The sequence below is a fragment of the Carassius gibelio genome, chromosome B22 (assembly GCF_023724105.1).
Source record: "Carassius gibelio isolate Cgi1373 ecotype wild population from Czech Republic chromosome B22, carGib1.2-hapl.c, whole genome shotgun sequence".
Lineage (NCBI taxonomy): Eukaryota > Metazoa > Chordata > Actinopteri > Cypriniformes > Cyprinidae > Carassius > Carassius gibelio.
In genome coordinates this window covers 7,333,018-7,346,925 of record NC_068417.1, presented here as the reverse complement: position 1 = coordinate 7,346,925, position 13,908 = coordinate 7,333,018, and the positions used below count along the sequence as shown (strand labels likewise).

The window sequence follows — 13,908 nt, the reverse complement described above, 5'->3', positions numbered from 1 at the left end:
GACATGTAAAAAGGGTGGGGTGTTCATTATTTTTGTTAATCTGAACAAAAAAATAAATAAATTCATAAATCTTCAGAAATGTAAACCAGTATTCATCCTATACAGGATTCCCAGGGTCCCATCTGGTGCTTCGTCTCAAGGGTAATCGTATAATTGGAGATGCATTTGGCATTTCAAAACGTTAAGAAATTACGTAAACAAAAATGAAATAAACAATGTCAGGTACCATGGTTGAATCAACATTGAATAACCTTTCGATTTTGCAAATTGGATCAACGTTGAAATCGTGAAGTTGATGCACGGTTAAAATCATGACGCTGATTCACCGTTGAAATCCCGACGTTGAATCAACGTTGAATAACCTTTCGATTTTGCAAATTGGATCAACGTTGAAATCACGACGTGGATTCACCGTTGAATACGCGACGCTGTTTCACCGTCTTACCTGCATTATGGGTGAATTAGGGTCATGCTGCAGACCTGGGATGAAAGCTGAATGAGGTGTTGATTTTGAAAAGTTAATCAACGTTGATAACACGATGTTGTTTCCCCGTCGTACCATGCACCGTGTATAAATGCACCTAGATCCTATAGGCATTTAGATCAACACGGTACATGCAAGGCTAAAAATCTAATGACTGGCAGCAATGGCTTTACAAACAACTTCAATAAACGACCACATGCTCAAAATTGTCAAACAGCAGTTTAATTTTGGAAACATACTGTATAAAACAGATGAAAATAATCCCACACTTTATTATGCAGAGTATGCATGGAGGTAATGCTAAAAACATGTAGTAGAACAATCCAAATACAATAATATTTAAAGGTTTTTGTAAAATACATTTAATTATTTAACAGACGATTTTATCCAAAGCGACTTACAAATGAGAACAACAGAAGCAGTCAGGTGTACAAACGAACAACAACAGGATACAAGTGCTATGACAAGTCTCAGTTAGTCTAGTACAGAACGCATAGCCAGGTTTTTTTTTTTATATGAAAGACAAGAAAAGAAGGAAAAGTGCTAGCATTAGTTGGTTAAGTTCTGGTGAAAAAGATGAGTCTTAAGATGTTTCTTGAAAATGAGTAAACACTCAGTTCGGATTGAGATTGGGAGGTGATTCCAGCAGCTGGACACAGTCCAGGAAAAGGTCCGTGAGAGTGATTTTGAACCTCTTTGGGATGGCACCACAAGGCGTCGTTCACTTGCAGAGGGCAAACTTCTGGAGGGCACATAAGATTTAACCAGTGAGTTTAGGTATGTTCACAATGTTTCACAATAACTTTGATATTGTGAAATATATTTAACTGAAAACTGAATGCAAAATAAATCACACAATATTTTCACTTTACAGTTCAGTAACAGTGAGGTTGGAAACAAAGTGGACAACACTATTCATTAAACACTTATTTAATGTATTCAGATGAAAATGTACAATATTAACAAATTATTCACAAGCAGTGTTTTCAGAGCCCCCAGTTACACTGTTTTAATCAGAACACTAGCAATACAGTGTAGTAAAACAAGTCAAATCAAATTCAGTACATTTTTATTAAACTAAGCACAATCAAAACCTATCACAAAAGGTCAAAGCATCTCTAGCAGAAGTGACAGTGCAATGTAGCAGAAGAACAATTTCTTACCAATGTTTCAAGAATAAACTGGATCCTTGATGACTCTACAAGGGGAAAGAAGAAATGGTTTACTGAAAAGTTCTTAAAAAGCAGGATTTCATATTATACCATTTCTTTAAACCACTGGTTCTCAAACTTTTTATACCAAGTACCACTTCAGAAAATATTTGTTATTAAATATTAAGTTGCACCATAATGACCAACATTACATTTCAGCAGCGTAGTAGGCCAAACTATTCAGCTACAGCTCTACAGTTAAAAAATGAGGCAGTTTTATTCTAATAAGAATATTTATTGTTGTCAGACACTTTACCATGGTAAATACAGTTTGAACATTAACACTACAACTGTGCTTACACACACAGGTAAATGAAATTATTAGTTGAATAACCTGCATAACAACTAACGTTAGAGGGGGCCTGACACTTTGAGAACCATGGCTTTAAACAATCCTTTTTTTATTTATTCATTTTCATTAATTCATTAAAATTATATTATTTAAATACTGACATTTGCACTTATATGTTTCAGAAAACACTTTGAAACTATTATAAGAATACAAACATATATAACACACCTAATGCATGGGATTCATATCAGGAAAATATGGGAAAATCTCTAAAAGACAGACATTAACACATAACTTACCAGCAACACATTAGCTGAGCATCTAACTTGATCAGCTGTGATAAAGCAATGCAAAAATAGGCACACGGGTATTTATTTATCTGCAGGTTACATGTCCTTTAAACTACCCATTTGTAAACTCTGGTAATACTTTACTATTTTCAAAAGATAAAAAAGATAACGTTAGCGATTTTCTTACCTCATTTTGCCAGGATGTTTTCAGGACCTCGCAGAACACCTGACCCTTCTTTTGTTCACAGTTTTTGTTCTCCATTGACATGTCACGACTCAAATTCGCTCAAAATAAATAAAAAATGTACAGGCAAATATGAAATAATTCGGGACCGACCGAGCAGTCAGTTATAACGAGCAGCAGCTCACAGTTAGCCGCCTCACTCACAGAAAGACGACAATAATGGTCATATTTTTAAATGTAGAAAGGTGCGAACCGATTCATTGTCCAGTTTCCTGAATGACAGCCAGATTAACCAATCATGATAGAAGTAATAAAATAAAACTACCAATGGGAGTTGTTTCAGTGTGATAAAGCAGCGAAATGTATATAGTTTTATTGTTGTTAATGATGATCATATTTAACATATACCTTTAGATTTTAGAATAGGTATCATGACTAAAATATTTTAAAATGCTATTAAAATAATAAATTAATTAATTTAAATAATTTAATATAAATAATTTAAATGTTTGTTAACCTTTTTCTACCATTTAGCATTAAACATTTTTAACGTTGTTTCATTAAAACAACTGACCTTATTTCAACCATATTTCAATGTTAAAAGTTGGTCATGTGTTGGAAGTTTTTCAACAGTTCATCTTTAAACGTTGAATCAACGTTGTTTCAACGTTGAAACCACAACTGACATTATTTCAACCATATTTCAACATTGAAAGCTGGTCATGTGCTGGATGTTTTTCAACCATTCAGCTTTAAACGTTAAATCAACGTTGTTTCAACGTTGAAACCCCAACTGACCTTATTTCAACCATATTTCAACTCCAGCACCTGACAGTAAAGCACTCACCCTAATCACACATGTACATCTCGGAGATGTCTATCTGATGTCTGCGTTTACATATAAAAGATGTGTTTTTAAGAGTGCTTGTTCATCTGCAGTACGTCTCTAAGCTGTTAAAGCCTGGATAAAAATAAACGATGTTGTGATAGCTGCAAATTTCATCGTTGTTAATTTGTTGATGTAACGTAATCAAAAAGATAATATATATTATAATCCAGTGTTTAAATCCATGAAATTAGGCTTTAAACTAAACGAAATGGTGTTTGAGTGCTCCCCTGGTGGTTAAAATATTGCATACACTTGTTATTTTGTCCCTGTGTGTCCACCGTAGTTCGTCAGAAAACAAGCGAAGCTACAATGGGTAAGCGCGTCTCTTTGCTCGCACCTGTTTTTTTGGGTTATTAAAATGTAATGAAAGTAACCTAATTAATATAATTTCTATGATTCTAACTTTTTGATAATGAGTAACTTTACATGAGGAGAAAAATATATCGTGTGTAAGATGTTTAGCATGTGACAATTATAGCAATGATTGCAGTAGTGCTAATGTAAACGTGTTATTTATTGTTCTCCCGCGAGATACTTTTTTCATCAATCACTAAAACGCCATATAACTTTTTTTTAAACATTTAAATTCATGGTCGATTTTGCTAACATTCTTCCCGTGTTTGTTTTCTGTACATTCGTTAATATGATTGTAGTGTGTGTAGCAAAAATCTAATGTATGAATCTGTGAGGAAAATTAATAGAAATAATTCCTAAGATTTCTTAATGCGATTTAAATGTTATTTAGCGTTCCTTAACACTTATGTTTTTTTTGTTTTTCAATAGAGCTCTGTCTTACTAGTGGAAAGCACTCAGATTATTATATTTCATATAAAGTGAGCTGATCTGCTGCTGATCCTGAATGTGTTTAATGAGTGTTTATATTCTGAGGCTCATCAATATAATCAGCTGCTGAAAATCATCTTTATTTTAGAGACTGTCCTCCTCTTAAAAACGACCACATAGGTCGTTTGTGCAAGCAGCATATTACGACCTATTATTACGTTTTAAAATCAAGCGCCCTCTAGCGGCCGTATTACGACAGTCTCGTTGGTCGGGTGTGTCGTCATCAAATGACCTTTGACTGTCGTTACCATCGTTACCACCCAAAAAAAGGAGGCGTGACCCAACATCTTACCATGCGTTGTTGTCCAGGTTTGTAAACAATTTTATTTTATGGTTTATTTTTTAAGGTACTGTTCTGATTGTCTGCAATTAATGTCAAAGTAAGTGCAGTTTGACGTTTTCTTTACAAATATGTTGTGAATGCCAGTGAACGAATGTGTGGCAATCGCAACGAATCTGAAATGACCAGTGACCACAACACTTACCATATTTTTTTTTTTACCATGATAACTGTTTTACTGTGGTATTTGTAGTTAAAAATCATTAACCACAATGCCATGCCTTTAATACCTTTTTGTAATGTAATTGTGATTCAGTGTTTTTTTTTTTTTTCAGTTTTGCAGTTTCTTCATATCACATACATCTCCAGCTCCTACAACAACATTCAGTGTCCAGCAGCTCTTTATGATGCTCTCTCTCTCTCTCTCTCTCTCTCTCTCTCTTTCTCTCTCACTCTCTCTCTCTCTCTCATTTTCGTTTCCTATTTTTCTGAACTGTAATTCATAAATAAGTCACACATATTTTTCTTTCTTTCTCTTGTTCATCATGGCATATTTTCACAGCTCAGAATCAGATTTTGATCAGTTCTTGTATTAACAGGGAACTTGTACTCGAAGCTCAACTTGAAGAAGTTTCCAGTGAAGATGAAGTCCTTCAAAGGTTCGACACAGGTAATGTTGAAGATATGTAGTTATAACTGATTTACTTTAATTAATTTATCCTTACTTTATGTTAATAACCTTCCTTATAGTCCTTCCTTTCAAATATTTTGTTCACAGATCATTTCTAACACACTGTCTAAACATGTATGTATTAAAACAACAACAACAACTTGTTACTTTTTCTTTATTCCAGCTGAAAAGGAAGACCATGGGCCTGTCAAACCTTGTTTGTGGAGAGGGATGAATTTGACCATCTTGTGTGTTTACGGAGAAGACCAAAAGCTGCTAAGGCAGATATTTCCAGAGGTACGTCTGTGTTGATCTGAGCACCTCGACAGAACTTTACTGCAGTTACATTTTGCACCGAATTTTATGTTTTTTACTTTTTTAAATACCTCACGACCCCATCAGTACAAACCCTGTGCTATGTCAAAGTATTAATAATTCAAACAATTTCAGCAAATTCATATGATATTGTACAAGCGCACTCTCCAGCTTTTCCTCCTGCTGTCATTGACCATCGCCTCAGCTCTCATGCAGACTGTGTCAGGAAATGCTGTGTAACTTGTCATGTGACACAAAAGGGGCCGGTTGCGTAAACATAGCTATTATGTTAAGACTGTGACCAACTAGCAGTTAACCAAGAGATAATCATATTTCTTAGTAAAATTGGACCAATCTATGTTTTTGTAACTGACTTTAAACAATTATGACAAGTCTAGAGTAAATCAAATTATATGGCTAACTTTTTTAAAGATTAGTTTAAGCAGTTTATGCAACCGGCCCCAGGTCTTTAATTTATTTGACCAAATTAGATCATTTAAAGGTGTTTACAACAAGAACAATAACTATAATGACTATTTTAGCATCGCTACCAACAAATTATAAAGTTCTGTTTATTATTATACACGCTGCAGTTATGTTGTCTTTAACCACTAGCCCGTTGCTAGGGGGAAGTCGTGGCTTAGTGCTTAGAAAGTTTGACTCTTAACCATAAAGTTGTGGGTTTGAGTCTCGGCCCGGCAATACGACTTTTTTTGCGCTGCCCCCAACTGCTCACCGGGCACCGTAACATAAATGATCCCCACTGCTCCGTGTGTGTGTGTTCACTGCTGTGTGTGTGCACTTTGGATGGGTTAAATGCAGAACAAGAATTCTAAGTATGGGTCACCATACTTGGCTGTATGTCACGTCACTTTCATTTGTTGTCAATGTTTTAATTATTCATCATGTTATAAATTCAATTTTTTCCTGTCTTGCAGGATTTCTGACAGATTACTGAGTCCTTCTCCATCAGCTCTCCACAATAGCAGCCCTTCCAAAAGCATCCACATCACTCTCTCTTGTGTGGCACATCTGCTCTCAGTCGTTAGCATGTCTACTTGTATTATTTCTCCTCTAGTCAACACTCCCATCTCTACTGTGAACACTCCTGTCACTATCACCATCCCACCTACTGTATTCTATATGCCATATATATATATATATATATATATATATATATATGTGTGTGTGTGTGTGTGTGTGACCTTTAAGGTCATTTAATGATAGAAATGCATTTTCCAGCTGAAAATGATTTATAAAATATAATTATTAATAACCGTTTTAGTTTGTCTTGCATATGTTCACAACAGAAGCGATCAGTGATTACAGGAGATTAAGAGGTAATCATGTGAAATATTAGTCTTAACAATATTTTTCTAATTAGTTAATCACTTTTAAATGAAAGAAAAGAATATGATTTCAGCTGGTGCCTTGCAACTCCTGGTTTGTAAAAATATTATTTGGCATTTTATAAACTTCTCTGCAAACAAATTGACAATTTTTATTTATTTATTCATTTTTTTTATTTTATATATATATTTTTATATTAGCCAATTTAGTTTTAAAGGGATTTTCTATTACATAATTCTGTCTGTACCTATTAGTTACTTTATCAATCAGTAATTTTTAAAAGTTGTTATATTTCACAATAATATATTATTTTTTTGTTTTTATTTCTTCATAGTGACAAACTAGAGAGAAAGAATGGTGTTATTTGCATTGTTTGTCTGAAAAGTTTGACATATCAATAAACACTGATATGGAAATTACTAAAAAAAAATTATCCCTGTGTTTTTTAAATTGTATTTATTTATTTATTTTTATTATTATTTTCCTTTTTTTCTGTAGTTTAACTGGTAGAGCTAAAAATTGCAAGATTGTAAATACATCTCCAAAAAACACACAAGTGATTAAATGTATACATTTAATACACTATAAATATATAAATATAATATTATTTTTTCATACAGTATATGCAAAAATGTTGAGCTTAAATATTGTACATTAATATTAGGGTAAAGAATGTGTATAATCGCAAATATGAGGCCCTTGTTTGAAAATAAATAACTGTAATCAACAAATCTATTGCTGAATCAGGTTTACCCCACAATGCAAATCCGTCATTTTAGTTTTATATTTAGTGGGTGAAAATAAATTCACCACAAGAACCCGGAAAAGCCTGTCATGAATGGCCGTATATGGACAAGTAAGGGTGTCGCTTCTGCTCAACTGGATTTTCATTGGCTTTGAAATCCACTTGGCACTCGAGGACTCGCTGTGACTGGACTTTCTTTTAGCCCAAATTAAAAAACGTTTAATGTTGCAAAGTAAATTTTGCTGTAATTATTACGTCAATAGTACCTTCAGTTAACAATGGTGCATTGCTATATTTTGTGAAATTACCTCTTTACCGAGATCCTAACCTTAAACCTGAACATAACTTAATTGAACTACAAAAAACAGCGCCATGACTTTCACTTTCCATCGATAGAATGGCTAAGGCTTATGGGCAATGTAGTTTAAAATGTTTAATAATGAAATTGTGAAAAATACTTCTTTTTTTAAACAAAGGGATATCTAAGCATGTTTATTGTGCAAAGTTATATGACATATGTGAGAGGCAGGCTGACATTTTTTATTTTACTAAGAGTACTTTTATAAACACATGTATAGCACTTTTCTATGAATGTTTGAAAGCTGTGCCAAACATTATTTAGTAAACATAGCATAATGAGTTGTCCTACCAATTTTCTTTTTGAAACTATAATCAGATTTTGATTTACAGCCATTTAGAATGTTAATTGTTTTGCTCTTCAAGGGGACTCTACTGGGCCCCTGGGGATGGAAGGGCAGGAAAAAAATGCACAGCTCTATTCTCATCATTGGCAACAAACTGTTGAGACACATTTTGTAGGTTGTCTTTTCAAAAGCATACCATTATGTAAGTTGGAAGTCATAGTTATCTTAGAATTAAGACACCAGAAAATCAACATAAGTGCCCATTTGGAAAGAGCTCAATTTATTTCATAAGATCAAGAGCAATAATACAGTGCTAATAGTAAACAAAGACAACAAATACATATTCTGACATTTCATCAGACAAGGCCAATGTGTCATTCAGTAAGACAATGTGTGACAGTGTGCAGTTTATGGTTCCATACAATTCATGCAATTTAAAGAATCATAATATAAAATACCTAATTCATAAATCTCTGTAAAGAATGTCTCATCTTTGTCCTGCTCAGGAGCTAGACATCAGTAATGTGCATGAACATCTTCATTATAATACAGAACAGGATTCATGTTGATCTTTCCTTGATTCATCACCTTCAGTTGTGCATGAAGTCCATGCAGTCTCTTCTAATGCAGCTCTTCATCTAACTGAATTTCATTAATATTACTAAATGTTCATGTCTTCATCAAAACAACCATGGTGATTATATGTGTTGTTTACAAAATTAAATGGTGTATCTACCAAAAAACCATCTCTAGTACAGAATATTCACCATACTTGATTATCCAACACCATACGCAATATTTTACTAGGATGCAGCATAAAGACAGATAAAGAAGCATATTAAGACAAATTATATTCAAGTGAAATAAAAATGGGTTACATTAAAACCATTTTATTTTAATCAGATGAAGAAACCCAGATGAAGGCATGGTGAAATGTCTTGAGCACCAAAGAATCACATCCAGTTTCCTTCTCATCATCAGAGCTCTCCTGGTTTTCTTCAAATCCATGTCTCTATCATGATCTTCTTCAATGTCATAAACAATTTGCAATTGTTATCCAGCACAACAATACAACTGATGAACAAGTCATGTGACCAATTCAAATCAAATCATTTTATTATCACAATACCATGAATGCAAGTATACAGGTGGTAAAATGCTTTTCTGCAAACTGCAGCATGACAAGTACTGAATATATTTGCAACACATATACAGTATCAAAAATATAAACCGTATACATAAGAGCTCAATACAGGTAGAAAATATAGTGCAATACTATACTATACAGAGAGAACAAAATGAAAACAATTAACAACAATCACTGTATACTGTAGATATACCTCTGCCCACTGCTCCGGGTGTGTGTTCACAGTGTGTGTGTGTTCACTGCTCTGTGTGTGTGCACTTCGGATGGGTTAAATGCAGAGCACAAATTCTGAGTATGGGTCACCATACTTGACTGTATGTCACGTCACTTTCACTTTCAGTACAGTATGAATTAGTGCAAACAGAATATCAGGTTGCAGAATAATAGTGAGTCAGAGTCCAGTCAGTGTAGCTGATAGAGTGCAGTGCACACAGTATGAGGCTGCTGGTGTGTGTATGTGTGTGTGTGTGTGTGTGTGTGTGTGTGTGTGTGTGGTGTTACTGGTACGAGTTCAGTTCAGTCTGATTGCCTGTTGAAGGAACTTGTTTTGCAGTCTGCTGGTGCTGGTTCTGTGATAGTCTGATGGTGATGTTGAGAGCAATCCATGGCTCGTGTGGCTGGAGTCTCTGACGGTCCTCAACAAAAGAAAAACCTTGCGTAGATGTCCTGGAGAGACAAAATCATTGTGTCAATTATATATTATTATTATTTAGAATTGTTGTAATGGACATACCATTGATTCCTGTTGAAGGTTGTTGGAGGTATGGGCTCTCAGTTGTGAAGTTTCTTTTATGGCCGTAACATCTGTGCAGTCACACAGCTGTTTGGGAATTCAGTCTTCACAGTTTCAGGCTGCAGCGCTGCATTTGGTGACCATTGACTCCTCCATCTCTGGCCTCAGACCCGCTTCTCTTTAGTCTGGAGTGAAGACAAATGTTCTCAGTACCAGCTTTCCTTCTACTGCAGTCTTTCTGTACAAGTAGAAAATAATAAAAACAGTCATAACAAATCAGTTATGTATTGAAAACTCATAGTACATATGAAGACTTCAGATGCAAAGGCATCTAAGTTCCACCTGAAGTTTTCTTCTAAAATTCTTCTTAGAAGAACATTTCATACAGAACTTAAAGGCTTTTGCATCTGAAGTCTTCATATACAACACATCTCGTTCTTCATTTCTCCATCAACTGACTTCATCCTCCTTCAAAAACTGTAAGTCCATAAGAAAAATAGTTTTGGTGAATACAGGTGCAGGTGTCAGTACTCACCATATTCAGTCATTTTCTGCCCAAATTCCAGAAATGATGCCCTGATGATTTGTTCATTCTAGGACTTATAAAAAGATGTATATGTGAAAAATGATAATTGCTGACTTGAATAGAGATCAACATCATATGCTGTACTAATGCATTGCTTGAATACAGACACATCAATGGGGATGAGCACCTTTTCACTCTTTTCTGTTTGGGCACAATAGAGCCATGTTCATTCCTCATCCCCAACAGGACTGATGTTCTTTGTGTTTTTGCTCTTCAGCTGTAAAACAAAAATATGTCTATTAACCCCATGTTTAATTACTATTGCTTATTACATATGAATTAAGACAGATATAATTAAGTAAATTCACCAAAAGATTCAGGTTAGAGGATTAAATGAATATTGATTACAATTTTCTACAAACCTTTCTTGGAGAGGGCTGATCATGACAGGAACTTGCTGAGCCACACTAGTAGACATTCAGTTGACAAACCTGAAAGAGGCCATCATGCAACCATCCGCTCTGTTTGTACCTTACAACAGAGCAAGAGAGAATGTGTGAGTGAGTGGAGAGAGTAAAGGACTAAGATGAAGACAAACAAGCAAAGAAAGGCAAAATCTTGCGTTTGAGTTTAACAAAATGAGAGGGAAGAAAGCTGTATCTTCAAGCTATATTATTCTCAATTATTTTCTACACTATAACATGCAGCAGGATTGTTGTAAGCAGTTTAAAGACCTCTTCATACCAAGGATGAGTCCATACTTAATGACACAGAGGAACAACATCAGTGGAATATATTTTCCAGCTGATGAACATTAAACAGCCAATCAAAATGCACATTTCAAAAGCTTGATCATTTAAAGTGGCAGACATCAACGTCGCTGCAGTGTGTATATTAATAAACATAACTTTATCATTGGTTGATGTTGGTGTGGATGCTAAAATAGTTATTGTAGTTACTATTCTTGGTGTGAACAGCCTTAAATGATCTAATTTGGCCAAATTAACTAAAGATCTGATGTGTCACATGACAAGTTACACAGCATTTCCTGACTTGCTTTTAAACAGACGTGTTCAATTAAAATCAACATGGAAATAAAGGCAGACTGTGAGGTGCGGACAGATATCATGTACTGTTAGAACGGGTTAAGACGGTGCTAATAAAGAATACAGTGGACTCAATATAAACTTTAGGATATAACGCTCTGACTACTTAAAATGGACACAGTCTGCATGAGAGCTGAGGCGATGGTCAATGACAGCAGGAGGAAAAGCTGGAGAGTACGCTTGTACAATATCATATGAATTTGCTGAAATTGTTTGAATTATTAATACTTTGACATAGCACAGGGTTTGTACTGATGGGGTCGTGAGGTATTTAAAAAAGTAAAAAACATAAAATTCGGTGCAAAATGTAACTGCAGTAAAGTTCTGTCGAGGTGCTCAGATCAACACAGACGTACCTCTGGAAATATCTGCCTTAGCAGCTTTTGGTCTTCTCCGTAAACACACAAGATGGTCAAATTCATCCCTCTCCACAAACAAGGTTTGACAGGCCCATGGTCTTCCTTTTCAGCTGGAATAAAGAAAAAGTAACAAGTTGTTGTTGTTGTTTTAATACATACATGTTTAGACAGTGTGTTAGAAATGATCTGTGAACAAAATATTTGAAAGGAAGGACTATAAGGAAGGTTATTAACATAAAGTAAGGATAAATTAATTAAAGTAAATCAGTTATAACTACATATCTTCAACATTACCTGTGTCGAACCTTTGAAGGACTTCATCTTCACTGGAAACTTCTTCAAGTTGAGCTTCGAGTACAAGTTCCCTGTTAATACAAGAACTGATCAAAATCTGATTCTGAGCTGTGAAAATATGCCATGATGAACAAGAGAAAGAAAGAAAAATATGTGTGACTTATTTATGAATTACAGTTCAGAAAAATAGGAAACGAAAATGAGAGAGAGAGAGAGAGTGAGAGAGAAAGAGAGAGAGAGAGAGAGAGAGAGAGAGAGAGCATCATAAAGAGCTGCTGGACACTGAATGTTGTTGTAGGAGCTGGAGATGTATGTGATATGAAGAAACTGCAAAACTGAAAAGAAAAAAAACACTGAATCACAATTACATTACAAAAAGGTATTAAAGGCATGGCAAATGTGTTACTTAACTAAAGAGTACACAATAAGCACAGTTACTGTGGTGAAAAGCATGGTAACGTGTTTATACTACAAATACCAAAGTAAAACTACAGTTATGACGGGAGATACATTGAGTTGTGGTTACTGAGGTTTTATAACACGTGACATGGTTCAGCGACATGTTACTATGGTAAAAACATGGTAAATGCGCGACTTTTACATGACCTCTTTCCACCACAGGCGAATTTCAAACGAATATCACAATGAAAACTAACTTTATAAAGCTGCAGATTTCGATTAAATGATTTGAACGTCAAACTGGTTTAATAGGACATACAATGTCCAGTATCGATTTGAAAATAAAAACTCATATTATTCATAAACGATCGACTACTTTATGAGACGGGAGAAAACCTTACCTGTACATGTCTCGAAGTCATCTAAAATCCATATCATCAAAATCCACGAACATCTGGGAGAGTTTAAATCAAACAATTCAAAACGCAAATAGCGAACATGTTAAAATAAACCCACAATGCATTTAGGCGAAAGTTCATTTATCATACCTCCTGTTGCCAATAGGGGCGCTAATTTAGAGAACGCTCGTGTGGGTCGTATTTATGGATAGTGACAAACGACACTGCGGTCAAGCCAGCCGCACTTCAGAAAAACACCGTCAAGCCAGCCGCGAGTGAAATTTATATGCGCGTGTATTACTATAATTACGGCAATAGCAGGAACAACAGAGAGGGAACGCGCTTTCAGAGCGCTTTTCATCTATACGTTCAGATTTGATCTATGACGACCTTTTTCGCCCATCTGCTCTAATATTCGTGTAACTTATTGTTTTCCTTGACTGCTCTGTATTACTATAATTTTCAGCCTTTCAAAGCATTACAATTATTAGTAGAAAACGAGATATGGGACATTCATTGATTTAGAAGACACTTTTTTATGATGAGAAAGAAGCAATTAAAGGTCAGTTCTTAAAGAAGACATCCCATACTATATCCATACCTCACATAAAACCATTTTACTGGAGACTTTTAGAGATATAGGATAATATTACACTTTACAAGTCTTTAAAGATCCCATTTCTAACAAGTAGAAAAAAAACAATGGTCAGTTCTTATAAGGGACTTCGCATACTATATGCAAACTTAAT

The 13,908-nt window shown here is 34.8% G+C and overlaps 1 protein-coding gene and 3 long non-coding RNA genes across 10 annotated transcripts in view; 2 read left to right on the top strand and 2 right to left on the bottom strand.

Annotated features, from left to right (window-relative positions):
* LOC127987724 (gastrula zinc finger protein XlCGF49.1-like) overlaps positions 1-13,908 on the top strand; it is a 198,857-nt gene that overhangs the window by 168,108 nt on the left and 16,841 nt on the right. Inside the window, exon 1 of one of the 2 annotated variants that reach the window (XM_052590116.1) lies at positions 3,452-3,663. The exons of the other annotated variant lie outside the window; for it this stretch is intronic. Within the exon in view, the coding sequence (XP_052446076.1) occupies positions 3,660-3,663 (4 nt within the window). The 5' untranslated portion in view covers positions 3,452-3,659. Of the gene's footprint in view, positions 1-3,451; positions 3,664-13,908 lie in introns of those variants that run through there. 2 annotated transcript variants of the gene reach the window in all.
* Positions 884-2,876, bottom strand: LOC127987825 (uncharacterized). The gene is made up of 3 exons (XR_008161443.1): positions 2,465-2,876; positions 1,648-1,682; positions 884-1,226 (listed from the first exon to the last, which is right to left on the bottom strand). It is a non-coding gene; the product is annotated as an uncharacterized LOC127987825 (long non-coding RNA).
* LOC127987772 (uncharacterized) lies at positions 4,283-7,238 on the top strand. Its single transcript, XR_008161367.1, has 4 exons — positions 4,283-4,502; positions 4,809-5,143; positions 5,328-5,440; positions 6,397-7,238. It is a non-coding gene; the product is annotated as an uncharacterized LOC127987772 (long non-coding RNA).
* Positions 8,445-13,384, bottom strand: LOC127987771 (uncharacterized). 6 transcript variants are annotated; one of them, XR_008161362.1, is made up of 9 exons: positions 13,310-13,384; positions 13,163-13,215; positions 12,363-12,697; positions 12,066-12,178; positions 11,026-11,134; positions 10,791-10,880; positions 10,613-10,676; positions 10,078-10,315; positions 8,445-10,010 (listed from the first exon to the last, which is right to left on the bottom strand). It is a non-coding gene; the product is annotated as an uncharacterized LOC127987771 (long non-coding RNA). The 6 variants fall into 6 exon arrangements; XR_008161365.1 differs by having other exon boundaries at positions 12,363-12,433; positions 13,169-13,215; positions 13,310-13,330; XR_008161366.1 differs by having other exon boundaries at positions 12,363-12,433; positions 13,310-13,324.